This window comes from Trichoderma harzianum (assembly GCF_003025095.1).
Source record: "Trichoderma harzianum CBS 226.95 unplaced genomic scaffold M431scaffold_7, whole genome shotgun sequence".
NCBI classification, from domain to species: Eukaryota; Fungi; Ascomycota; class Sordariomycetes; order Hypocreales; family Hypocreaceae; genus Trichoderma; species Trichoderma harzianum.
In genome coordinates this window covers 2,277,285-2,302,841 of record NW_020209255.1, presented here as the reverse complement: position 1 = coordinate 2,302,841, position 25,557 = coordinate 2,277,285, and the positions used below count along the sequence as shown (strand labels likewise).

Here is a 25,557-nt window from a genome sequence, read left to right as displayed (position 1 = left end):
GGTATATCGAACCAGGTTTTCTAGCGCAAACCCCTGCACGAAAGCTGACCCATTTTTCAACTTCCCCTTTCGTATGATGCAAGCTGTATCACGCGCTGAATGAGAACAGAGCACGCCATGTTGAGAATACGCGATATGAGAAATTTGGTGGAATTCTGCTGTTCTTTGAGTGGAAACTTTCCAAAATTTTCTCTAACTGAAACTCCAGTTGGGCAAAGTCATGGATATACGGACTGTGGAGGAATTAGCGACGACTGACTTACACGACCCGTCGATTATCGTGATATCCTCATGCGCGTTTGAAGACCTTGAGCTTTTATATATATTTGCAAATCGAAGAATGCGCAAGTATCTATTTGTACTGACAGTTCTGGACACTTATTGCTCTACTAGTACCTCTGCTCATCCATGCTACCTGACCCTTGTCAACACATCGACAATCCGAGCAGCCATAGCGTCGCCATTATCCTGCCCAAAGGTAGTGATGAGTGACCGCAATGGCGCATCTTCAGCTGATGACCCAGCAGCAGAGCCCGCGCTCTGCAACATGGCCACCAACATTCGATCGGCCAAAGCCTTTTGAGCCTGACCACTGCTGATAACCTCCTTCTGGGCTTTGCTGACGTCGTCCATAACTTCTAGCGAGCCATTGTAATAGTTGATGGGTGCACCACATGTAAACTCATGCCACTCCATGGCGTCTACAGAGACGCCAGCTTTTTTGATCAGATGTGTCTGAATTGCATGGCCTTCATGTAAAGGCGGTAATAGTAGAACCGCATTGGCAACAGCGCCAGCCGCATACAAGTTGCCAAGACCTGCTGTACAACATACCAGTTCCGCCGAGGACATCAACTCCAGTGCTTCATCGGGTAAGACCATGCGAGCTGCTTCGGGATCTTGAGGATCTATACCTCGTGCCACATCTAAGCTTGCCACTAACACGATCAACTTGGCATGTTGAGACTTTGGAAGCGCGGCGTTGCGCAAGTTGAGAGCACGCTTTGCGGCGCTATAAATAAGACGTGCGTAGGCAACATATTCTTCTTTTGGCATAAGTGGATTGACCATTCCTCCGAAATTTAGAAGGACATCTTTCGATGGACCTGTAGTGGTTCTTGGAGGTGGTCCAAGTGGTGGAACTGTTACAACATTGTTCATCTTTTCGCTGATGATGCGCTCTTGAACTCCGTAGAACTCTGCAGCAATCACCACATCGGCTTGACGCCAATGGGGAGAAATACTAGGCCAGAACCATAATAGCAGGTCAATGATGACAACAGGAATGTCGGCGGCTTGAGCTGCGGCAGCAACAAGTTCATCCATAAATGTCACAACAAGCCGTGGCTTCAAACGTTGCAAAAGAGAAACAAGCTCTATTTTCCCTGTCTCTGGATTTGAATAGAGGTCGATATGATGTGAACCGTCCCAGTCAGCCTGAGTGAGTTTCTGAAAGTCCATTGTAAGGCTTGATCCCACATAATGCAGTGCTACAGGACCCAGTGATTCCAACCGGCTGCGTAAGTACGGCATGACGGCCATGAGGGTTGCACCTGGGCCGCCGCCAAATGGCTGAGCATTGCAGACGATGTTCATGGGTTGAGTAGCTGACTCGACAAGGCGGGTTTTGACGATGCCATCATGGTGGATTTGATCTGGATTTTCGCCCATTTTTTCGGCCGCAAGAAATGAATGGCTACTAGGAGAATCTCCAAAAAACATGAAATGAGAGACATTTTCACAGAAAAAGAAGGAGCTGAACGGTATTTATTTGCTTCTACAGAGTCAATGAGCGTCATCAAGCAAACATGAACTAATGTATGTCTTACACTAAGGTTGTTCTAAGCTCTATTCGCGCTAGCAATGCCTTCATAAAATGTACGCAACGAAGCTGAAAATGCGTAATGCCGATCAATATTTGCTTAAAAATAGTGGCTGATGCAATCGTGATGTCTTTATTGAAAAAGAAGCGTTGAATGGTGAGGAGTCTTTACTGCGGCAGCCTTCATGCCCTTAATGTGTTATGGCAACGCCACCATTCCGTATAAAGAGCTGCATCAAGTAAGACGTCGGCGAACAGCGATAAATGACTGGATTGCAAAAGGAATGCTAGAGATTGTAAAAAAAAAAGGATCATAGATCTGATATCACTCAGGCAAAGATTCCATCGATCGGGCTGTCTGGTTCGTTCTTCATAACGGGTGGCGTAGATGGAATCGTATATGCGACAGCGACATTCGAGTCTACTCCACAGAGGCATAATATGCTCCTTATAGAACTTGATAAGTCAGTCACTGCTGTTGGGAAGCGCCAACATATAAACGCCATCAGTAAATGTAACTTATCCTAGCCTCGACTCATGCATTGGTTTGCGGCAGTAAGAAGCTCGCGGCCGTCCACAAGTAATTGCGTATTACTGGCTTGTAAAGCTGTGCCATCTTTTACCTTTCTCACGCGGCCTCAAAATAATTCCTCTCGACAATATTCTGTGCTTAATGGCCACTATATATACAAATTACTCCACCATCATTCTCGTTTAAAGCCCTCTGATAGATGCGAAATATGGCCTATACTCTCAAGAGATGATCGTGTCCGGTTTTGGACATACGTAGAGACAATTGCTAGGCTCATTTCCTGAATTAGTATCCCACCTTGCCGCCATTTATCCATCTCCGTCTTTACACGGATAGTCGTATTTGTTTACTCATCCGGGGTAATCAAGATTGGTACGTCAGCTTGATCGTAGCAACTCCGCATGGCCGGTTGCTCTGCCCTGGGCGAGGGGTAGTATACAGCGGTACGGTAACACGATGTACTACTTCAACACGTCTTACTACTATTTGCACAGCGGAAGTTGGTTACTAGCGTCATATTATTCTTGTACTGCGGAATTAGAGACCGTAAGACTTCAACTAGGCCAACTGTGCTGTCAAAGACAAAAGCATCCGTAGTCGTGATGTTATCGATATAGACATTGACGTTGAATAACGACTGATGAGCAACAACTATATATAGCTATATAGACAAAGAACAAATATTAAGGACAAGGCAGTGACCACCGTTGCTATTGGGGTAGTGTCCAACTAACTACACGCAGTGCGGAGTTTGCTTCGTAATAATACAGTCAGAAATCCTCAGGGCGATGTATTGCAGGTTGGTGTGAGATGTCTGTATCTTTACGACACTGGTACGTAAGCCCCCCTGATCGAACGCATACCACACCGGATTTAATCAGTAAGCAGCCACGATTTGAAGAACCTATTGGCATCGAAATGGTCGTGAACATGGTATTTACGATTTAGCCGTATAGATAGTGCTCGCTGCGGAGAACCCGGCGTCTTTACCGATCCTGGTAGGAGGCGCGAGGTTCACGGCTTAGAGATCAATGTGTTGTAATAGCTATAATTACCTGTACTCTGTGAGACAAGAATACTGACCAAGCTGACCAAAGACATGCTGCTAGCCATAATCTCCGTATCGGTGTACCAATAAGTCACATATGCCCGGAGTAACCATACATGTATACAAGCAAGGTAAACGTAATTTCACGGATGTCATTGGTATTGAGATAAAGATCCCGCGCGCGTCTCAACACAAATTGATTACAAAAACCATCTTCACCTTCAACGCGATATGCATTCTCGACACAAACTACAGGCATCGGACTTTCGGAACATACCTTGCAAAGAGAGGCAGGGTTGTCAGAGAAGCTAACGCAAAGTGTAGGCACTCCGTGCCAACAAGGCGTTGGTGGGCTGTCTGGTAAGAAGGGAAAAGATAACGGTATGCGCTCCATGGTAGCAAATTGGAACAGAGACTCCTAGAATGCGTCAGCGGTCTTTATCAGCAATATAAAAAGACGAAAAGGTGCGAGTGTTCTTGAATGGACTATGTATCTGTATGAGAATCAATTTGCCGAGCTGATCTTCTTAGATTATCAGAATAATATGGCCGAACAACTACCACGACTTATCATTTTTGGAGACCAAGATGCGGACACTCTTTCATTCATCAAAGGCATGGTACTACAATCACGAAATCTGCCATACGCCTCCCGCTTTCTTCGAGACTGCGCAGATGAAGTGCAGGCCCTTCTGTCAGGGCTTGGCGCTGAAGAGAGGCGCCGATACTCGCGATTCGAGGATATACTAGAGCTGGTGGTTATCCATGCCGAACTGGCTGAAAAAAAGTCTCTCTAGTGAGGCAATTTCAACAGTTTTGTTCTTCATTTCCCAGTTTGGAGACCTCATGGTGTACGTTGGTACAAACGCCTGGAGTCGTTTGAATAGCTCAAAGCAGTGGTGACTTTCGAATCCATGATGTGCGAGCCGACGTTTTTATCTATTGCGCAGAGACACATAATAAATGGGGTACCTCTCTTCCCTGGCAGTACCTTTGTGGATATGGCGTTTTCAGCGGCGAAATATATATATCAGAGGACAGAATCTGGGAGTCCAGTTCCGGCAATGTCTCTCGCCAACCTGATCATGATGCATCCTCTGATACCTGATCTCGAGAAGAAGCTGGACCAAGTCGTCATCACGGGGGTGGAGAGAAAGAGTGACAGCTCAGTGGTCATTATCAACTTTGGTTCCCGCAAAGGGAAATTCACAGAGAATTGTGCAAGCTGTCAAGTTCATTTTGGAGACGAAATGGAGTGGAAGAATGACTGGGCTCGCAATGAATACTTTGTCAACGCTGCCAAGGACAACATCGTCCGATCCGCGAAAGCTGGCTCCGGGAATTGCCTCCACCAGAAAGTAGTGTACAAACTCTTTGCCAACCTCGCGCATTATGATGCATCATCTAAGGCTATGGAGGAGGTATTTGTGGAAGAAGATTTCACCAGTAATGCCGTTGCAAGAGTGAAGCTGCCTCCGATGAATACGCATAACTTCACATTTAGCCCTTATTGGGCCGATTCTCTCATTCATGTTTCTGAGTTCTTGTTGAATGGGAAACCAGATGATGATGGAGATGATGTCTGGATTATAACCAGGTTAAGAACCTTTCGTATGTTGAGCACCCTGCAGTCTGGGACGCAGTATCAGAGTTATGCACATATACAAAAGGCGACTGATGATGGTGCTGCACATTGCGATGTCTACATCTTTGAAGGGAACAAAATTGTTGGTTCTAGTACTGGAATGACATTCCAGAGAGTGGCTCGACGACTTCTTGATGTTGTTCTCGGGAAAAGTTCACCGCCGATCGGAAATACCATCACGGCCAAACCAATACATACCACCCCCGAGCGATCCGACCAGGATTTGAGGATACCCAAGCAAGTCATACATCATCACCATCGTTATCAGACATAGTGAAAAGCGGCAGTGAAACATCAGCTACGTCGATTGATGGGGATGAGGCTGAAGATGTCGTCACAGTTATCCTTGCAAGTACAGGGGTTGATCCAGCTGATGTTGAACCTTCAACTCAAATCGCTGATTTGGGCCTTGATTCAATCTTGACAATTGAAGTGATTGGTGAGATTAAGAAGAAACTCGGTAAAGATCTTCCGGTTTCTTTCTTCAGTCACAACCCCACTGTGGCGGATGTGCGAAAGGCTCTTGGAAACAATGATGCATCGATAATGAAGCCAAAGACAAATCAAATGTCAACAGTAGCTACTGCTAATTCTACACGCAAACTCGCTCAAAGACCTGCCGATCTCAATGCTACAGACGTTGTTATGGAGGTTATTCTTGACATGACAGGAATTGACCCTGCTGATGTTGAGCCATTCACTCGTATTAGCGATATGGGCCTCGACTCTATCTTGACCATTGAAGTCATTGGCGAACTCAGAAATAAAACGGGCATGGAACTCCCAACGTCTTTCTTCATACAAAACCCAACAGTTGCAGATGTAAAGAGGGCACTTGGGCATCCTGGCGAATCAAAAGCAAACGCTCCCTCTCAGAATAGCCCCTTGGTATCTCGTTATGGGAGAGTAGAAGGTGATCCCAGTGCTTCAACGAGGGATAAGGCGTTGGTTTCCATCCATTGCAGCAATATTGTATTAGTCCAAGGCAGGGCAACTTCAGATAAAATCCCGCTTTTCCTGATAGCCGACGGTGGTGGATCAGCGACGTCGTATATGAGCCTTTCGCCTTTATTCCCAGGTGATAATCCAGTATACGGGTGTGAATCACCGTTTCTTGACAATCTGGAGGATTATGTCTACACGATAGAAGAAGTCTCGGACCTTTATGCTGCTGCCATCAGAAAAATACGGCCGCATGGACCTTATCTCTTAGCCGGGTGGTCCCTTGGAGCTCTTTTTGCCTTTGAGGTCAGCAAACGGTTCTTGTATGATGGAAATATTGTCCAAGGCCTTTTTTTTCTTGATTTCAAGCTTCCTGCACTCATAGAAGACAAGAATTGGATGATGCCAACGATGGAGACAGTGGAGATGATTGGTATGGCAAATGGTGTCAATGTTCCTGGTAAGGGCATTTGGGCACCTGCTACTTACAAGGCGAAATTGCATTCTCTTCAATCGCTCAGAGCAACAGCTAAGTACAAAATGCAACCGATGAGCCCGGGATATTCACCGTTGAATACCTACGTGGTTTGGGCAGGCCTGGGTCTCGAGACGCTGCTTGGTGAGATACCTGCTGGCATTTAAGAGATACTCGAGGCGCACTCGGATCCGAATGCAAACTTCCGAGCAGATGCCATGCTGCTGTGGCTCTTTGGGGCGCGTCAGAAGCATGAAGAACCGGATGGATGGGACGAGGCGACTCGAGGCCCAGTTCACTGCTCGTCGTTGCCTTGCGACCACTTCACTATGGTTAACAAGCCTTTGGTAAGTTTTCTACAGTCTGGTGACAGCCTCAAAAGATATGCTAATGAGATCTCGCTGGTTAGGCCGAACATACCGGAAAGCACCTACAACAACTACTTACCCGGTGTCTGGCTAGTTAGAACAAGACGATGCATGGAAAATTAGAACACTCGCCAATGGATTACGCGCTAAGCTATACATACTGATGGTAGAGGCTGATACAATTGAGTTGAGCTAGATCCACGTTGCTTCACATATATTATTTTAGACCTGAGTCCGGCATGTGAAGCTCGAAGTGACATGTTAGGCTGTATTAGTAGCAGCTCTCAATCTCACATATAGATGTCGGCCTACGAAGGAAGACTATCCGGAGCCAAATACTCCTAAGATTAAGCCACGATCCCCATAGAGATTTAGCACGCCCGCAAGTGCAATTGGCTTCCTATTCTAGCAGATAAAGCTGGTTTGATAGGTGGCTCAGTCATTTGCCATGCATAAGGCCCTATTAGCCCGTCAGTAGGGGCGAAATCTCATCTCTCGTAGTAGTGAAAACAAAGCGAGAGGTTGACACCAATACTGAGATCGTACATCACGTATATGAACGCTGATCTTGACAAAATATATTAGTGTCAATCAAAATCGCATGGATGATGATGTTCAGTAGGTGCTTAGGTCGGGGTTTGGACACATGAGCATTTCTCGTGAGGGGGACAATGAGGTGCATATTGGCATCGAAAGATAAGGTATGTATGTACTCCACGTTACTTCCCACTGACAAGAGATTAAACTTGCGAGATTATTCACCACTTAATCTTCGAGACCAGCAGTTCAATCGCCTCTTCTCAATATTCCAGCGTTGAAGATATCCGGCCAGCGCGGCGTCGCAAAAGAACATCGAACTGAGTGATTCGAGACGATTGGTCTCCTGGGATTAAAATTGAAAGCTGATTCGACGTATTAAGCGCCAATGGCTATGCGGCTCTGCTCCGGCCCCCACGCGACGAGTTTGCCGTCTACTGGACTACAATCCGCTCAATATATTAACTTATGCAGCCTAAGTGAACGGAATTGGGCATGAATGATCCCTCAGCCTCAACATACCCCGCTTCAGTACGACTACATGTAGACAACATCAACAGCGTGTATTTTTGAATGAACTGTTTGGATACTCGCTCATCATTTACTCTACCAATTCTCGCAATTTTTCGTCATGGCTCAGGTTATTAAACCTACAAGTCGAGACCAGTTTCACATAGCCGTCATATGCGCTCTGCCACGTGAAGCCGATGCTGTGACTCTGCTATTTGATGAATTCTGGGACGAGGAAAGCGATCCATTCGGACGAGCAGTTGGCGACGTAAACACTTACATGACTGGCCGTATCGGAAAACACAATGTTGTTCTCGCTGTACTCCCAGGCATGGGCACCAACAACGCGGCCGCGTCTACTGCCAGCCTACGATCAAGCTACAGCAACCTTAAACTTGCATTGCTCGTCGGGATTTGCGGGGGTGTGCCCCGGATCGACGACGACGACGTTTTTCTTGGCGATGTTGTAGTAAGCAAGGCCATTGTCCAGTATGACTTTGGCCGACAGTACCCGGGAGGCTTCGAGATTAAGAATACTATTGAAGATAGTCTTGGTAGGGCAAACAAGGACATTCGCGGGTTGTTGGCAGTTTTTGAAACTGAGCGTATGAGAGAACGGCTGATGACCAAATCGGCGGACTATCTGAAGCAATTGCAAGAAGCCGCGAGGAGGAAAAGACGACGAGCAAAATACCAAAATCCTGGGGCCATTCAAAACAAGCTCTTTCTACGGGATTATATCCATCAGCACCAATTAGAGTCATGCGACACATGCAGTAACGTGGATAGTTCTGGAGAGATTTGCGAATCAGCGTCTAAAGCATCTTGCGCAGATTTGGGTTGCGACGAGACTCAGCTTGTCAAAAGAGAAGTCTTCTACCCAGACGATGGCGGCTTCAATATCTTCATTGGACGGATTGGCTCAGGCAATACGGTAATGAAGAGTGGAAAAGACCGAGACCGGATTGCCGCGCAGCATAAGCTCATTGCATTCGAGATGGAGGGCGCAGGGGCTTGGGACGAGGTCCCTTGCTTGATAGTCAAGGGTGTTTGCGACTATGCTGATAGCCATAAGAATAAGCAATGGCAAGACTTTGCGGCTGCCACTGGGGCTTGCGTGATGAAGGCCATTTTGGATCGCTATGTCGTGGCCGAGGGGGCTCAAGGTTCCGCCTTGACTCAGACGAATGGTAAGATTCAACTAATCTCTTTGTTTAAAATGCTCCCTCCACTTACACATGAATAGGCAAAAGTGTGCAGAATAATACAAGAAGTATTTCTGGGAATACATTTGGCAACAATGTAAACATTAGCCAGGGCGATATGACTTGGAACATGAAGTAAGGCGCTGGTTATATTCACGAGCCATCCACGGTTGGGATCGACATTCTAAAATAAATAAAATTTTCCAGAGGAATCAATTACCTCTTATATTTTGACTCTGTCGGAATGCCGTTCATATAAGGTCTCCTGGTCATTCCACATTGCTATTGGGAAAGCTAGGGCTATTGAACATCCTTGCACTAGTCTAGCTGTGATGGCCGGGATATTATGTCGTGTAGCATCTTCTTTATGCATCCATCGATTATAGCACAACTAATGATGCCTCATCTTAATTTCTTTGCAAATCAGAAGACTTAAAGGAAGCACAAAACCCATGTACAATCACAGCGGCTACGCAAGTCCGTATATCAAGGGGGGATCTTCAAGTGGAGCTGTCTGAGGAGTATGACATTGTTGGATCAGACAATAGAGCTAAGTATTTGACTCGCGATCAAATTGATGAGTTGTATGAGACTCTTGAGAATATAATCGATCATCAAGGAGATATTACCGACGAAGGCGGAAAGGAACTCGAATATATACCACGCAAAGACCTTGAAGGCTTGGATTTTAAAGACATCGCAACAAAATAAAATACAATTAAGCCTCGTGTTACTAATATTAAACCTATTGGTAAAGTATAGGTGGATTTTACACCAAGTATTCAAGCTGTCAGAAAGAATTCTCCTATTTACACCGTAGCATATTCCTATTTAAACCGTAGTAGTCTGTACCACAAGCTAAGGCTACCCCCTTCTTTACAATTACCACGCCCGCATACCGGAATACAGTGTATAAAATAAAGCCAAAGACAAGGTCCTTGACGAAGCTGTTAAAGTATAAGACAAAGTACAAGACGAGGCTAAAGACAAAGCCCTTGACGAAGACGAAGCCCTTGACGAAGACGAAGCCCTTAACGAAGACGAAGCCCTTAATAAAGACGAAGCGTCAGATAAAGCTATTCAAAAGTCATCAGCCTCATCTTCAGCTTTATCTTACACTTTGTCTTACTCTAACAGCTTCGTCAAGGGACTTATCTTACACTTCGTCTTACACTTCGTCTTACACGTCGGCTTCGTCAAGGGCTTCGTCAAGGGCTTCGTCAAGAGCTTCGTCTTCGGCCTCGTCAAGAGCTTCGTCTTCGGCCTCGTGTTTCAATTGCAATGCACTGGGGCGTTACACTATAGTTAGGTATAGCTCTATAAGAAGGTTGGTGTATACGCATTGAATTTTGCATGGGCACAGGCCACTACGGTTTAAATAGGAATATGCTACGGTGCAAATAGGAGAACTCGTCAGAAAAAGTTATTCTTGCAACTACTGGACAACTCTACCATCAAATAAATATTACCTAACCGCGATCATGAATGACATAAAGAAAACTATAGATCGTCTACTAAATTCAAGAGCGAATCCCCGTCAGTTGACCAAGTCTCAGGCTTGGGCTGCGTTTAAAAGGGATGCAAGCCTAAGTTGCGAGTGTGCAAAACGTATGGGTCGCCGTTGTGAGCTTACCTAGACCGTTTGGTCGCTACGAATGATGCAAAAAGGTCCGGATAATCTGTCATTACCAGCATGAGCTGCTGTATTTGGACATCATTCTCGCATAAGAAAATATGGAGAGATATTGGAGATCCTGGAGATGGAGAACCTCCATCATCCGGTGGGTAAACAGATGACGATGATTCGACGGAAAGTGGCGTTGGATTGAGCTCCTATGTACCTACAATTGCAGAGCGAACAGAAAGTTCTGTCACATACGATGATTATAAAATCGGGTGCTCTACCTAAAGAGCTAGCAGCCGTCAAAGCCTTATTTGATGAACACCATCAGTGTTTACCACCGCTCAAGAGAGACACTAATTCTTACTGCCTTGATCGCATCGGAACTCATAACGTGGTTGCCACCTGTTTACCATATAAAGAATGCGGTTTTAAAACAGCAGCTAAAGTCGCTTCAGATATAGATAAAACTTTCCCTACACTAGAGCGTATTTTCCTAGTAGGGATTGGAGGAGGGATTCCTTCTAAAGAGCACAATATTCGACTTAGCGATGTAGTAGTCGGCACAGGCATCATCCAGCACGACATAGGTAAAGCAATGCAGAAAGATTCTAGACTTCTAAGGACAGGGTTCACGCAACGACCCAATACATCGCTGAGAACCGCAATCAGCAAAGTTGAATCCCATCACAATCGCAGCACTGATTTCTTAGAAACACATATCTAACACATATTAGCCTTACTGCCAGGATACGAAAGACCCCAAGAAGATCGAGACAGATCATTTGAAGGCGGTTTTCATCATGAAGAAGGACAAAATACATGTCAAAGCTGCCGAGGGCCTGAAGTCATCAGGGAATCTCGGACGCCAAGGCCACACGTTCATTACGGTATCATCGCCTGCGGAAGTCAAGTTGTAAAGGACGCGAGTTTACGAGACAGAATTGGGACTGAAACGAAAGCGATATGCATTGAGATAGAGGCCACTGGCGTCATAACGGCTAAACGCTGCTTGGTTATTCGGGGAATATGCGATTATGCAGATTCGCACAAGAATGACGGCTTGGCATAACTATGCAGCAGCTTCTGCCGCTGCTTATTTGAAGCATTTCATTTCACACAGCCACTTAGGAACCACCAAGCCTCGTCAGGATTTGTTTACAATGTAGGCAACTCAATTCTGCAGAAAACTTGCAGGAAAAAATGATGCCGGGTTGGGAGAATGGAAAGGTAAAGGACGAACAAAGATTAAATCGGTACTTGCCATAATTTTCCTTTTTTTCCTTTCTCTTATAAATAAAAAGGTCACATTTGTTTTTATGACGTTATAATGAACAGACTTCATGTGCCGCATTTAATGTATCATATTGAACCGCGGCAGTCATGTGCCGTAGTAGCAAAGGATAATTCTTATTCTGCTTGCTTATTTTAATAGATCATAAGCCAATTGATAAAGATCTCGATATATCTCAACAATTCAATCGACATATACAAGTTATACCAACGAACTAGTGATCGAAACCCCCATACAGTGAAGTACAGCCAATAGAGATCGAGACATAACATTGTCAAGATGACAGCAATCTCACATTTACAGCACTAACCTGTCGATGCCGATAGTTCAGAGAATGCTAACTCTCATTTAATAAAAGCACCTGGGCACCTATATGAATTTGGGCACCACTGTGTTCTAGAAGCCTTTGTTACTCCAAAATATACGACAACTTTAGTTTTTTATTTTTGGGTTCGTCTGAATCAGATTTACCCATTGGCAGGTAGCTAGCAACTTCAGAGTTCGAGTTGTCAGCGCGTTCGCCGCTAGCTAGAATCACCGATATTGTCGGAATCCGATGCAATGATTCCCAGTCTCTGTAATTCATGCTGGATAGGAAGTTGAATAATCATTATCTCATCCGCAGGAGTCGTATATGCCAATATGGAAGATGACATTGCCGCATACCCATTAGAAAAAGATTTTGGAGAAAATTCTGCTGGAATTAAGGAGATCATTTCTCCACCAAAACAAATCCAACCGCAATCCTTCCCTGGAAACCGTTGGCATAACGAGTATGCCCGCCATGAGAATTCTTCCCAGTGCTCCCACGAGGATCTTTTACAGAAAGCAGCACGATCTGTCAGTATTTTGTTCGTTGTTGGATCAAACAACGGCACACTGCAGCTCTCCCCAACTGCAACACGCGTTAGGCAAGTACCGGTGGCGACTTCCCAGATCTGGGCCTCGTACCTACGGGTGACTTTCGTCACGCCTATTTGACAAATAACTGCCAAAATCGTAGCATCAGACGAAAAACCAAGGCTCTCGATGTGGAAATACCTCATTGGCGTGGGATCCACTTGGTCAAAGCTAGAAATGTCGTGGCACCCTCGCCAATCCCAGATGCGCACTTCCCAAGCCTTCATCCCGTCACGCACAGAAGCTCTAGCAATATATTTTGACTCGGGAGAAATTGCCAACGCGGTGATCCAGAAGTTTCCGTCATCGTTGTTTTTGTCACTTTTAAACAAGCATCTGCCAGATTCCGCGCACCAGACCCTTGTCTCATTATTGTCATAAACTGTAACCAGGTATTTTGAATCGTCTGAAAAGAGCATCTTATCCATCTCACGACGCCCACTATGACTTTCAAGCAGGTGAAGAGGCTCCCCAGTGGTAAGGTGCCAGATCTGGACATCAGCCCGATCGCCTTCAGCACAGGCAACAAATTCCAAGTTGGGCGAGAAAACGGGGCGACCCCAGTGAGAATCACTTTTTTTAAGCTCTTGGATACACTCGCCGTTCTTTCCACTCCATATGTTGATGTGCCCTTCGAAACTTCGAGCTGCCACATATTTTGATCCTGGCGATATAGCTACAGACTTTGCAGAGTAGGCAGCACTCCTCATTTCAGCAGAGGAATATCTGGTATCAACCCGCCATATTTGAACTGCATTGGAACTGGCAGATGCGAGAAGCGAGGAAGTTGACCAATCAGGAGAAAAAGAGACATTTGTTGTCTTATCCCCGGTGGCAGTTTTGAGTAGCTGTTCTCCTGTTCTGGTGCTTCCCAAGGCCAAAATCCGCCCTGAGGTTGCCACAAACATCGACGCATCGAGGGACAAGTCGAAGTGATTTATAAGACCGTAAATTTTAATCTCGCGTATCATTGTCCACCTTTTAGTACACCAGAGGCGAATCCCAGAATTCTCATGTGCTGAAGCCAACAGTGCTGCGTCTTGCGAAAATTTCGAGTCCTCTATTGATCCGTAAGTGCGAATATGTTTCACCATTTCCCCTGTCTGAACAGAGTAGATTCTAACATCAGACTTGTGCGTCAAAGCTATCAGCGCTGAATTGGATGCAAAAGCGTACAACGAGTTGTAGCTGGGTATATGCATCAGGTCTATCTCACCCGCGCAAGCACCGGTTTTTGTCGTCCAGATTTTCATCGAGCTCAAGTATTTCCTTGAGAATCGGTGTGCTGCCCAATCTCCATGCGGTGAGAATTGGTGTGATGTACAAAAGATCGATGCTGCCAAATCTCCATGCGGTGATAGACTAATCACCTTCTCCCGGAAAACCTCGGATGGATAGTCAGCGTGCGATCTGCTCACATCAAGGTTTAAAGAAAGCTGCTGTACTAGGGTCCCGCTATCGATGGCCCACGTTTGCACGATGCCAGTGGAAGAGACTGAGATCAAATAGCTAGAATTGGGCAGAAAGGAGACATAATGAGGATGTTTCCGATCCACGCCCAATTCAATTGCATGTCCCACGTTATCGATTCTGTATAGCGAGATGCCACCCAAGTTCTTAAATAACACACATAACGTGGAGGAGTCCGGGGAATAAAGCAACTTGGCAACGGGACCTCTTATATCGATGTTACGTTGTAGAGAATACCGTCTTTGTGGCTTTTTTATGAAGGTGAAAAAATCCCCAAAGTGGGTTTGTATAGATTGTCGATATGTCTTGTAGATTGCACTGTACTTGTCCTCGAAGACAATGGCTGAATAGTATAGCTGCAGCGGCCATTTCTTCACAAAACTTTGACAATAATGAAAGAATCGATAAGCATCGTTAATAAACTTCATGAAGTAGTTCGTCTCTTCTTCTTCTTGTGAGTTTGTGACTTGATGTTTAATTGCTTTGCTTTTGTAATAGCTCGCTGCTAGCTTATTAAGTCTTTGCAGAGCAGATCCTCCTTCGGGTGTAAGACTGCGCAAGAGAGCCAAGGCTTCTAACCAGCATAGGTACTTGGTTTTGAGAAACTTTTGGAGCAGTCCGTCGTCTTTAAAGCAATCCTCAGTCTTAAATCCCCCATAATCGTATCCACGAATCAAATGCTCGACCCAAAATACGCAGCTGTATGCTATGGGTACCAAGGGATCGGGATGCGGCGAAGTGATATCCTTCATACGCCTTTGAGGATCTTTAAGATCATAAATGTCGTACTTAAGAATGCGATACATCGCACTCATCGAAGTTTCAAACATTTTTTGGTGCTGATATTGGATTCCTGAAGGGAAAATGCTATTGTAGGCATTCCCTACCATGTAATCTTTGACGGACTGGTGGATGAAATATATAATGTCGTCCCTTATAGCTAAGAGAGATCCACAATCTCTAACAATGTCCTTTATATCAAGTATATTGTAAGACGATTTATAATGTGCCCACTGAGAACTTATAAATGTCTGGAGTTCTTCAAGATGGAGGGGCCTCTCAGCGGTGGTAACAATGGAGAGCAAGATTTGACAGGCCTCTCGATCCTTTTGCCTTAGCTTTGTGTTGACTCGCCGTAAGATCAGATTATAGAGATTTTCTAGACCTTCTGGTACTTCTTCCAATACTTCTTCAACGTTTCGATGGTCTGTGTCCCGCAATTGTTCAATAACAAGGGCTACCCATAAAAATGTGCCATTTGCTTTGTCTTTAAGGGTTGTGATTGTTTTGATTTGAAGTCCCTCATCGTCTTCTAGCGCTTCGATATCCGAAATGGAATTGTTGATGTAAACGTCAACAGATTTGGAGACGTTTTCGGCGTTCTCTTTAAGCTCCAAGCTGAGCCTCCGGGCGGGTTCAATTAACCGTAGTCCTCGTTCGATATCTTTGACATTTCGACTTGAAAGCAGCCACTTTACGTGATTGCTTGTTTTGAGAATGAGACTCAGGAGCAGCTTGCAGTCGTGCTCGCACTCATCAAGAGCGTCAACAACACAGATAGGGGCTGGTATGCCTCCAACCTGGGTAGCTGCTTCGAATATATCACCTAAAACAGCCCACGCATTGGGTCCATCAAGTTGACTTAGCTTATCTTCATGTCGCTTGCAAATAGGCAAAAGAATTGTCGGGTTTTGCTTGACGAGGGAGAAGATCAAGCCTGCTACAACCGAGGAAGCAGAATTGATCCTAGAGTCCGTGGCTTGACAGAAAAAGTAGCCAAGATTGATATTTTCGCCGGGAGTCTTTTTCAAGTCTTCGATAATGCCGCAGAGGAGCATTGTCTTGCCTTTTCCAGGGTCGCCTTTAATCCAAAGTACACTGCTCTCTTCTGTATGGCGCCATTTCTTAAAGCCTTCGTGGTCGAGAATCCACTTAAATGAGTCGTGTAACAAGGGACCCTTCAATTCTAGAATTCGCTTTTTGTCGTAAGATGGGTCCGTTTTGCTGATTTTATTGAGAAAAGAATCATTCGAATCTGAGGGACCTGTAGGCAGAATTAGTTAGCCTAATCGTGGATGCCCAATATCGTGGACCTTAGGTAGAGCATACCGGTATTGATAGTATTGAAGTCTCCCTGAACGAGTGTCACATTGTTCCCAATTGTGTTCTCTGAAATTTCTCGAACGTCGGCCATTTCGTCCCAAATTTTACATCAAAGTCTCGTGGCGATGCGTGGTTACCTAGGAATACAGAGATAAAAAGGGAAGATCGAGACCCAACCCGACATATTCTCATTTCAGGCTACAATTCGATACCTAATCTGAGCATCCAATGAAAGCTGTAGAAACCACAATCACTGTTTTCTGCTCTTACCATACCATTGGGCAAAAAGCTTCGCTGTAGCCTTCTCCTTGGCAATTCGGACGAGGCTTGCCATTGGCTACGGAGCTACATCTACGTCAAGGATTTGATAGGCCAGACTTGGGTTGAAGCGAAGCCCGATTCATCGTTGTGCATGCGGCTCTCGTCTTCCCGAGTGCGGCTGAGCCCTGGATACATGTACCGACGCCTTTCATCTCATCGATAGGGTACGCCGAGACTACATCATGTATTGCGGCGGCGAATTTACATGGATAAGGGAGGTCTGAGCTTTGTATCTAGCCAGCTTGGGGTTCCCGATGCTACTCTGGACCCGACATTTCTGAGACGCTGGACACAAGATACATTAGACAGATCGGTGACCGTAAGCCTATTAGTCGCTGTAGCGGTACGGTAGGATGATTGTATGTTGGCCGTGCTCCGATCGTAGCAACATAGATACGGTGGTAATGAGAATGCATCTAATCATAGCTGGCACGGTAAGATAATTGCATGTTGAATGTGCCCCAATCGTAGCGATATACGATTACGAGAATGAACTTCATTGTAACCTCGCGCTTGTTAGGTTGAAGGGGGATTGAATAGTTCCGCCGCGCTCTCGCCGCGGAATAATTGTTGCTGATCTGATAAATCGGCCAAATGCCTCTCTCACATGTGAGAAATCGCATGTTGTCTGCTCGTTACCTTGGCTACGTCAAAGTTTTGATGTATGTGTCTTTATCCTCTCAGCTTCCCGATTCGAGTGTTTCCGTGCCAAACAAGGCAATTCAGTTCAGATTCGCAGAGTAAGCCAAGGCGGCGATGCCGGTTGACAGTCCAAAATGCGGAATCGTAGCGACTTAAATGCTCTGCATAAACTGTCATTTCGGCTACCTCCCCGAAATTGTCATATATTCCCCTCGGGAACAGCCATCCGATCCCCTGTCTGACCGTCCGAGCCGTTACACGATCGACAATCTCCATTGAACCTTGCTTATAGCGGCTGTCGATCCCATTCAATTTATCGCCACCTCAAGGCAACCTCCTCCAGCCCGTCTTCCCGGTAACGGTGCGTCTTGATAGCGGATCAAGGGTCAATGAGCTGCATTAGCGCCCCTGACGAGTGCCGTATCTCGCATTGAGTCTCGTATTTGAAGGGCAGAAGTTGTCCGGATATAAACCCAACACCTCTACCGAGGCTTATGCACGGCGTCAAAAATACACAGCCCGCGTCCGAGCTCGAAATCCTCCTCATCGGTAAATTTACTTGGCAAAGGGGCGCTTTGACCTGATGCATGCAACAGGCGGGACGGCACCGAACAAGAGCCTCCCCCACATACTTTATTCGGTCACGGAATTCGCAGTATCGGATGAATTAGCTGGTCTATATTACCCTTTTCAGACGGTGGTGGGCATCAGATCTTTTTCCCGGTACGGTTGACTGTCTATACTGAGGCTAGCCGTGCTCAACACCACACCCAGCACACCTCCCAATATCACGGAAACTTATACATTTTGACCACCGCGCATGAACCTGGATTTCGCAGCATGTGCTTGTGCGGGGGCGAATTGTTTCTTCAATGCCGCTGCTATGGCTGAGGGGAAGCGGGATGCGATAGGACAACAAACGAGAAGATGTTTCCTCTGGTCTGAGTGACGAGATTATATATGATAGCAAAATAACTCCCATCAAGGGATATCCTAGTGTCACTATAATTGAATAGTAACCAACAAAACATCAATCACCAATGGATCACGACGGAAGACACAATTCGTACGAAAGAGGTTATAACCCAATGTCATCACAGTCTTATCGACATTATTATTCCTCTCATGGCATGGTGTATGCAGATGACCCTGGCTCATCGGTAGCTCCTGGCTATGATACCCCTCCAGGATCCGCCTCAAATATATACGGCTTCTCAGGACCGGACGGTAGCGAGCCATGGTCTCGGCCATCTCACCATCACCACCATCTACCAGACATGAGTCGCTCATCGATGCATGGAGAGAGCAGCCAAGATGCACACAACTTGGTTGGAAGGGAAGGAATGCCTTCTCCTGCTCGGCGACCCCAACGGCCAAGGATTAAGTTCACTCAAGAAGAAGATGAACTTCTGATTGAGCTCAAAGAGCAGAAGAACCTCACATGGAAGCAAATTGCCGAATTCTTCCCCGGCCGCAATCCAGGCACCTTGCAAGTGAGATACTGTACAAGACTAAAGACTGACTCTGCACCATGGACAAGGGAGATGGTATGCTACTCATTGTCATTTCTTAGGAGTAATATTACCTCGTTATACAGGATTGCTGACTCTGGCTCTAAATCAGGACGAGAGATTGCTAGACGCTTTACAAAACTATGAAGATGAAAAGTGGCGCATCGTTGCACAGCGAGTCGGCGGTGGAGTAACGCCAATGGGGTGCTGCAATCGTGTGTGGGAGCTGTTTAATGATGACATTGACGATTCTCCCCAGTTTCCATTCCCAAATGACGGTTGAAGGATTGTGAATGCTGACGTGCGACGAAATTATGGTGATGACGGCATATGTACTTGTACCTGTATCTATAACATGCAAAATAAATGACACATTGAGTTGAACATCTATAATGTTTTGTGACACGTGAGTTAAGCTTAAGAAAAGGTAATAGCAAAAAGAGGTTCACGAAAGCAACTGTTTTCCGAACTCCGCCTCATCCAAAACAGCGCCTGACTCAACCAATGCGATCAAAGCCCGATGGCAAGAGACGCCTAGCTGCTGACCACTGCTATTTGTACCGAGAAAACCTGCCGTCTCGACCAGCCATCCATTAAAATCCCGAATTTCCGTAGGTTTTCCTGCACGAGCATCTTGAAGCATGGAACTGGTGTTGTCCCTGACAATGTGACCAATCTTGTAGAGCATTGTCCGAAGCTGGTCGTGCGAAAAGCGCAAAGTAAGCTCCTCTCTCAGGGTATCTAGAGATTTAGCACTTGTCCCAGTGGAATCAGCCAGAATTTCGGTGGTGCTGGGGTGATTGATGAGGGTTTGAAGGACGGCACTAGACTCAGCGAGGAGACGGCCGAGAACTTTGGCTATAACGCCATTCGGATCCTCAAATAGGACGCCATTTTTACAGCGGAGAACGGCGGTAAGGGGATTTATGGAAGAGTTCACGACGAGTTTTTGGAGCTGTGATACCCAGAGTTCGGCTCTTGTTATGGATCTTGCGTTGAGGGCGGGAGCGGTAGCGATGGCCTCTGTTAGATATGCTACACTCGCTGCGAGAGGCTGAGTGTTATTATTCAGTAAAACGGGTCCAATAGCGGTGTCTGCTGGTGAGGCATGAAGGCTCTTGAATGGTCCCTCTGATAAGACGCCGTGGTTCGTGACACAGGCCAAAATGTTAGGCCCGTCGTTATCGGGATACCTCCTCGATATGTATTCTTGTCCATGGGGCGGCCACAGCTTCGACATGCCGTTTTGGAGGAAAGCCACGCTACTGCCACTGTCAAGATATCTTCGCAGCTTGTCGGCTTCTGGAATGGCTGCAGCAGCTTTGGTTGCGACCAGGAGGTTGCGAATTTTGCTCGCCTGAGCGACTTCCCTAACAGGGCCAAGGGTAGGTGCTTCATCGGTCCACCACTCAATCTGGAACTCATCCTTGCCGCTGTACAACTTTCCCAATCGGGTAATTTCAAGGCCGGGGCTTTGAATCCATTGGGATAAAAGCTCTTTTCTGTGGACGACCAGAGTAATGGGAGGCCGAGGAGATTGCATGGACAGACAGCTGGCGTAGAGACGACCTAGATTGCCGACACCGAGGATGAATATTCGGCGATCCAAGTCGTCCGGATTATATTGAGCTGAATCGCCATTGTTGCTGATACTGCTGTCTACATTCTCTGGGCTCCAGGCGTATAGTTTGGGAGCTGGGCTCTTGTTGTCTAAGAGGGTCTTGAGCCATGCAGGCTGGTGAGATGGATGTGTGGAATAGGCCGCCATTGGTTTAGCGGCACGGAAGACTTTCTGTGGACTAAGGTGGAGAAATGAATTCTGAGGGCGACAGACTACTCTTGTCCAGATTGTCATGTTGAAGGGCTTAGTGGCGAGGGAAGAAATTGTCTTGGTGGTGGAAGACTTGACTCATTATATGGCAAAGTTGGGTGAGGGGCAGTTTCAAAGTGAAAGGTTACACAGGTACATTAAAGTTGGTTAATTGGGGTAGAAACCCGTGTTGATAGAGTGGTAAGTTATGAAGTATGTCAACGTTGTAAATTCAAGGGCGCGCAGAGTAAAGAAAGATGTAATGGAGGTGGGGATTATTTTGTTGCATTTTGGAGATCGAAGAGGGCTCATTTAAATATGTTTTTGTTCTGGGTGACAACATACAAAGTAATACAGCAAGGCAATGACTCAGCACAGTTGAAGATTTTCACACGAGGCATCCAATAATATACTTGGAAATGACACTGGTAATAATGATTGATTCTACAGGTCAATTGACGAATTAAATGCTATATAATTTCTCTCTGCTCTGTCCTATAATGGTCTACAGTCAGTCGGCTGTTTGTTTATTAACCTTCTCCTACCCTAAAGCTTGGAGTTGCTTTTAAATTTTCCCCAAAGCCCAGTCATTGCACAGTCACGTGATACAGAAATGCACAATCTCACGGATTCGCCTAGAGCTTATGCAGTGGCTCCCTTTGATGCTGACCAATCAGCGCCTTGCTGCTTTGCCACTCACATGTCGAGGAGCCATTGAATCTTCATCTCAGCCACTGTTTACAAGCACAGATTCAACTTGCTCGTCATTTGTTTTTTCACATTTTCTTGACTTCAGCGTCTCTTCATGAGCCATCTTTCGCTACGGGGTTCTCGGCTAAAGGTCATGCTTTTCTAACGACATAATAAATGCGCTCGACAAGATCAAGCAGTGCAATCCCTGCTGGTCTCTAATTTGCACTGATCCCCGCCGTGAATAGCCACTCGTGGACGTCACAGGCATCGTGCGCAACTACCAGAGAACACAGAACATGTCACATCTAACCCTTCCAAATTCCTTTCATTTATAGTGGATTTTCCTCAGAATCTACAAGGCTCAAATATCCAATCTTTCAACGATACTCAGCTACAACCAGTGTGAAGAACTTGAACGGTCCAACTGACATCATGGACTCTGAAAGCGAGACAAAGGAGAAGGATGTCGGTGAAAGCCGCAGTGCCTTGCTCGGCGAAATGGTGGCAGTAGCTCAACAAAGCTCAACACCCGATGCCAACCCTGATTCGCCACCAGCTATTGGAATCAGTGAAGATGATGCGCTGAAGAACCTCTCTGGAACTGTCCGAGACCAGGATGATCTGGAGCGAGACATCACCATGCAGGCCAACGCGGCGCTGATGGAGGCTGAAGACAAAAAGGACCGTAACCGAATCGTCAAATTGGAACTGACCCGCGAGAGATACAAGTCTTTGCTGGACAAGGAGAAAAAGAGGCTGGAAAAGGCTGCCGGCAACCCGACCCAGTCTCGAACCATTCAAAACGAGATTGCCAAATTCGAACAGGAAATTAAGCAAGCCACTCTAGACATTACCGATTTCGAGTCACGTATTCAGAAGAGACACCAAGAAGATCCGCTGCACGGCTTGAACCAGACCAAATCGAAGAGGCTTCCTGGAGAAAGCAATCGCGACTATCTCATCCGGACTGGCAAGATCACCCCATTTTCAAAATTAGGAGGCGCACGGCCTGCTGGCATTGAGGGCCAACTTGCCGACACCATTTTGGATGCTGAGGAGGAAGCCACCGCGGAGCAACTGAACAATGAGACCAGCGAAGGGCCTCTGTCACATCAACTACTTCGACGGCCAGGCTTTGCTGAAGAAGTGACAGAACCATCCGCTAGTGAAGGGACTGCAGCCGAGGCTGAATTTTCACTTCGCCCGCGGAAGAAGAGAAAGGTTCAGAGACAGACAGAGCGTGAGCCCTCTGCTGATTTTGAACCAGAAGGCCAATCTGGCTCCGAATCTGTTGATTCTACAGTATGGCGACAAACAACAGAAGATGACATTGTTCGTCAACAACGTCGTAAAGCTAAAGCCAAGGCATCGGCTGCTGAGCAAGAAGCTATCGATCTTAGCAAAGTCGATGATGGCAATGAGGCCCACTACAAGAAGCGATTGAAGGATTGGGTTGATCGAAGAAGTCGAGCAAGGCGAGCTAAACGGCAAAACGACTCTGCTACACACCCCGAGGAGAGTGACGAGGAGGAAGATGAATGGTTTAAACCGGCACCAGGTGTACCAGATCATTATTTTACCGATGACCTTAAACTGCCAGGCGATGTGTACCCATCCCTTTTTGGATACCAGAAGACTGGCGTTCAGTGGCTAGCCGAGCTCTACAAGCAGAATGTGGGAGGCATCATCGGAGACGAAATGGGTCTTGGTAAAACTGTCCAGCTTATTGCATTTATTGCTGCTCTGCACTACAGCAAAAAGCTCAAGAAACCAGTCATTGTAGTCGCTCCAGCCACGCTCCTCCGGCAGTGGGTAAGCGAATTCCATCGCTGGTGGCCACCTTTGCGAGTGTCGATCCTGCATTCTTCAGGCAGCGGAATGCTCAACCCCACGGCTGAAGATGACTACGATGTGGAACACTTTAGTCCAATGGCTACTAAATCTGAAAAAGCCGCGAGGAGAATTATTCGAGGAGCTGTCCAGAAAGGCCATGTTCTGGTTACCACGTACACTGGTCTTCAGACGTATGCCGATCTGCTGTTGGGCGTTGAATGGGATTATGCGGTGCTTGACGAAGGCCACAAAATCCGAAATCCAAATGCTGAAATCACTGTTACCTGCAAAGAGCTCAATACACCAAATCGTCTCATTTTGTCTGGAACACCAATTCAGAACAACCTCACGGAACTTTGGTCGCTCTTTGACTTCATCTACCCAATGCGCTTGGGTACTCTTGTCAACTTTAAGCAGCAGTTTGAGATTCCCATTCGACAAGGTGGCTATGCAAACGCGTCTAACCTTCAAGTCATGACTGCCGAAAAATGCGCCGAAGCTCTGAAGGAGACCATCAGCGAATATTTACTCCAGCGATTGAAAGTCGACGTGGCTGCCGACCTTCCGGAAAAGACAGAGCAGGTCTTGTTCTGCAAATTGACAGAAGGCCAGCGCAAAGCATACGAAACATTTCTCCGCTCCGACGAAGTCTCTGCCATTTTGAATAGGACACGCCAATCTCTCTATGGAATCGACATCCTGCGCAAGATTTGCAATCACCCTGATCTACTTGACAAATCTCTTGCAAATAAGCCGGGTTATGAAGTTGGCAACCCGAAAATGTCAGCAAAGCTTCAGCTAACCAAAGACCTCTTGCAAAAAGTCATGATTCCGAATGGACACAAGACACTATTGTTTTCACAGGGCAAGCAGATGTTGAACATTATTGAGAAGTGCATCAGGAACTGTAACATTACCTATCTGCGAATGGATGGCGAGACTCCAATTGATCAGCGGCAGCCGATGATTGACAAGTTCAACTCCGATCCTGATATCCACGTCTTTCTTATGACTACCAGAACTGGTGGATTGGGCACAAACCTTACTGGCGCAGATCGAATCATCATATTTGATCCAGACTGGAATCCATCCACTGATCTGCAAGCACGAGAGCGAGCATGGAGACTGGGCCAGAACAAGCCTGTCAAGATTTACCGACTGATGACTGAGGGTACAATTGAAGAGAAGATATATCATCGTCAAATCTTCAAGCAGTTTATGACAAACAAGGTTCTCAAAGATCCAAAGCAGCGAAGCTCTTACGATCTCTCCGATTTGTATGACCTATTCACTTTTGAGAAGAACACAGATCCCGCCGCTTCAAGAAGCGAAGTATTCAGGGGTGCGGAAGTAAACTTGAACAAAAACATAGACAACACCGACGCAAAATCTCTGATGCCCATTAAAAACGTAGGCCAAGGAAAACAAGAGGGTGAATTGAAGAGCTTGGATCTCGTCGCTGCAACGGAGGAAATCAAGGAAGATCCATCTGCCCATGAAGAGAGGCGAATGCTTGAAGGCATCTTTGCGCGATCAGTCAACAGCGCTTATGACCACGAACAGATTGTCAATGGTCCACAGAAGGTGCAGGCTGATATGTCTGTCCTGCGCCAAGAGGCGAATATGGTAGCTCGTCAGGCTGCGGCTCATCTTCGACATTCGGGAGAGGAAGCTCGACGAGTACCGATTGGTACGGTTACTTGGACTGGCGAAGTTGGTACCGCAGGTCGTCCTGGTGGTAACCGTCGTCGTGGAGGACCAAGTTCAGCGGGTATCATGAGCAACCTTGCGGATCGCCAGGGCTTAGACAGTGGCAGCAGCTCACGATCCGGAACACCTGGAAGCGAGAAGAACTTGAAGGCGAAGGATTTCATTCCCATGATCAAAACATTCATCAACCGTCACGGAGGAAAGGTCCCCAGTAAGATGCTGGTGGACCATTTTAATTCTTACTGCCCAGGGAAGAAACAGAGCGACGAATTCAAGTCTGCGCTGGAAATGATTGCGGTATTGAACCGGCCCAGCAGTACTGGGAGAGGCATGTGGTCATTGAAACCACAATTCAAGTAAGCTTCGATTTTAATCTGGAAGCATTTGATATGCTCCAACAAGTTACATCTCTTTTTATAATGATTAGCAAGGCGTTTGGAACTCAAGAAACAGAGACGGGGATAATATGGGAATGTTAGAAACACATATCCAGTAGACTTAATCATAACACATTTGCTTCATACAGTCATCATTGCTCATTCAAGTTGAAGAATCACATGTGGCA

At 46.3% G+C, this 25,557-nt stretch overlaps 9 protein-coding genes across 9 annotated transcripts; 6 read left to right on the top strand and 3 right to left on the bottom strand.

The window, feature by feature from the left end:
- Positions 1-307: 307 nt before the first annotated feature.
- Positions 308-1,706, bottom strand: M431DRAFT_509353 (hypothetical protein). The gene has a single exon (XM_024919274.1). The coding sequence runs from the start codon at positions 1,669-1,671 to the stop codon at positions 412-414; it is 1,260 nt and encodes a 419-aa protein (XP_024774034.1). The 5' UTR covers positions 1,672-1,706; the 3' UTR covers positions 308-411.
- A 2,184-nt stretch (positions 1,707-3,890) lies between these two features.
- Positions 3,891-4,199, top strand: M431DRAFT_555787 (hypothetical protein; the record flags this gene model as incomplete). The annotated part of the gene is made up of 1 exon (XM_024921428.1): positions 3,891-4,199. One exon carries the CDS (start codon positions 3,891-3,893, stop codon positions 4,197-4,199), a length of 309 nt encoding a protein of 102 aa, XP_024774033.1.
- Positions 4,200-4,466: 267 nt separating this feature from the next.
- Positions 4,467-6,930, top strand: M431DRAFT_6563 (hypothetical protein; the record flags this gene model as incomplete). The annotated part of the gene is made up of 4 exons (XM_024921688.1): positions 4,467-5,129; positions 5,201-6,608; positions 6,678-6,811; positions 6,874-6,930. 4 exons carry the CDS (start codon positions 4,467-4,469, stop codon positions 6,928-6,930), a joined length of 2,262 nt encoding a protein of 753 aa, XP_024774032.1.
- A 966-nt stretch (positions 6,931-7,896) lies between these two features.
- On the top strand, positions 7,897-9,486 carry M431DRAFT_118362 (hypothetical protein). Its single transcript, XM_024912033.1, has 2 exons — positions 7,897-9,069; positions 9,126-9,486. Exons 1-2 carry the CDS (start codon positions 8,001-8,003, stop codon positions 9,221-9,223), a joined length of 1,167 nt encoding a protein of 388 aa, XP_024774031.1. The 5' UTR covers positions 7,897-8,000; the 3' UTR covers positions 9,224-9,486.
- A 1,433-nt stretch (positions 9,487-10,919) lies between these two features.
- M431DRAFT_531874 (hypothetical protein) lies at positions 10,920-11,625 on the top strand (the record flags this gene model as incomplete). The annotated part of the gene is made up of 2 exons (XM_024920840.1): positions 10,920-11,381; positions 11,443-11,625. 2 exons carry the CDS (start codon positions 10,920-10,922, stop codon positions 11,623-11,625), a joined length of 645 nt encoding a protein of 214 aa, XP_024774030.1.
- Positions 11,626-12,126: 501 nt separating this feature from the next.
- M431DRAFT_145668 (hypothetical protein) lies at positions 12,127-16,604 on the bottom strand. The gene is made up of 2 exons (XM_024912704.1): positions 16,479-16,604; positions 12,127-16,413 (listed from the first exon to the last, which is right to left on the bottom strand). Exons 1-2 carry the CDS (start codon positions 16,561-16,563, stop codon positions 12,524-12,526), a joined length of 3,975 nt encoding a protein of 1,324 aa, XP_024774029.1. The 5' UTR covers positions 16,564-16,604; the 3' UTR covers positions 12,127-12,523.
- A 1,961-nt stretch (positions 16,605-18,565) lies between these two features.
- Positions 18,566-19,229, top strand: M431DRAFT_88189 (hypothetical protein; the record flags this gene model as incomplete). The annotated part of the gene is made up of 2 exons (XM_024923881.1): positions 18,566-18,982; positions 19,059-19,229. 2 exons carry the CDS (start codon positions 18,566-18,568, stop codon positions 19,227-19,229), a joined length of 588 nt encoding a protein of 195 aa, XP_024774028.1.
- A 42-nt stretch (positions 19,230-19,271) lies between these two features.
- On the bottom strand, positions 19,272-21,023 carry M431DRAFT_509348 (hypothetical protein). The gene has a single exon (XM_024919273.1). It carries the CDS (start codon positions 20,799-20,801, stop codon positions 19,392-19,394), a length of 1,410 nt encoding a protein of 469 aa, XP_024774027.1. The 5' UTR covers positions 20,802-21,023; the 3' UTR covers positions 19,272-19,391.
- A 490-nt stretch (positions 21,024-21,513) lies between these two features.
- M431DRAFT_509347 (hypothetical protein) lies at positions 21,514-25,538 on the top strand. Its single transcript, XM_024919272.1, has one exon. The coding sequence runs from the start codon at positions 21,882-21,884 to the stop codon at positions 25,350-25,352; it is 3,471 nt and encodes a 1,156-aa protein (XP_024774026.1). The 5' UTR covers positions 21,514-21,881; the 3' UTR covers positions 25,353-25,538.
- The last annotated feature ends 19 nt before the right edge of the window (positions 25,539-25,557 follow it).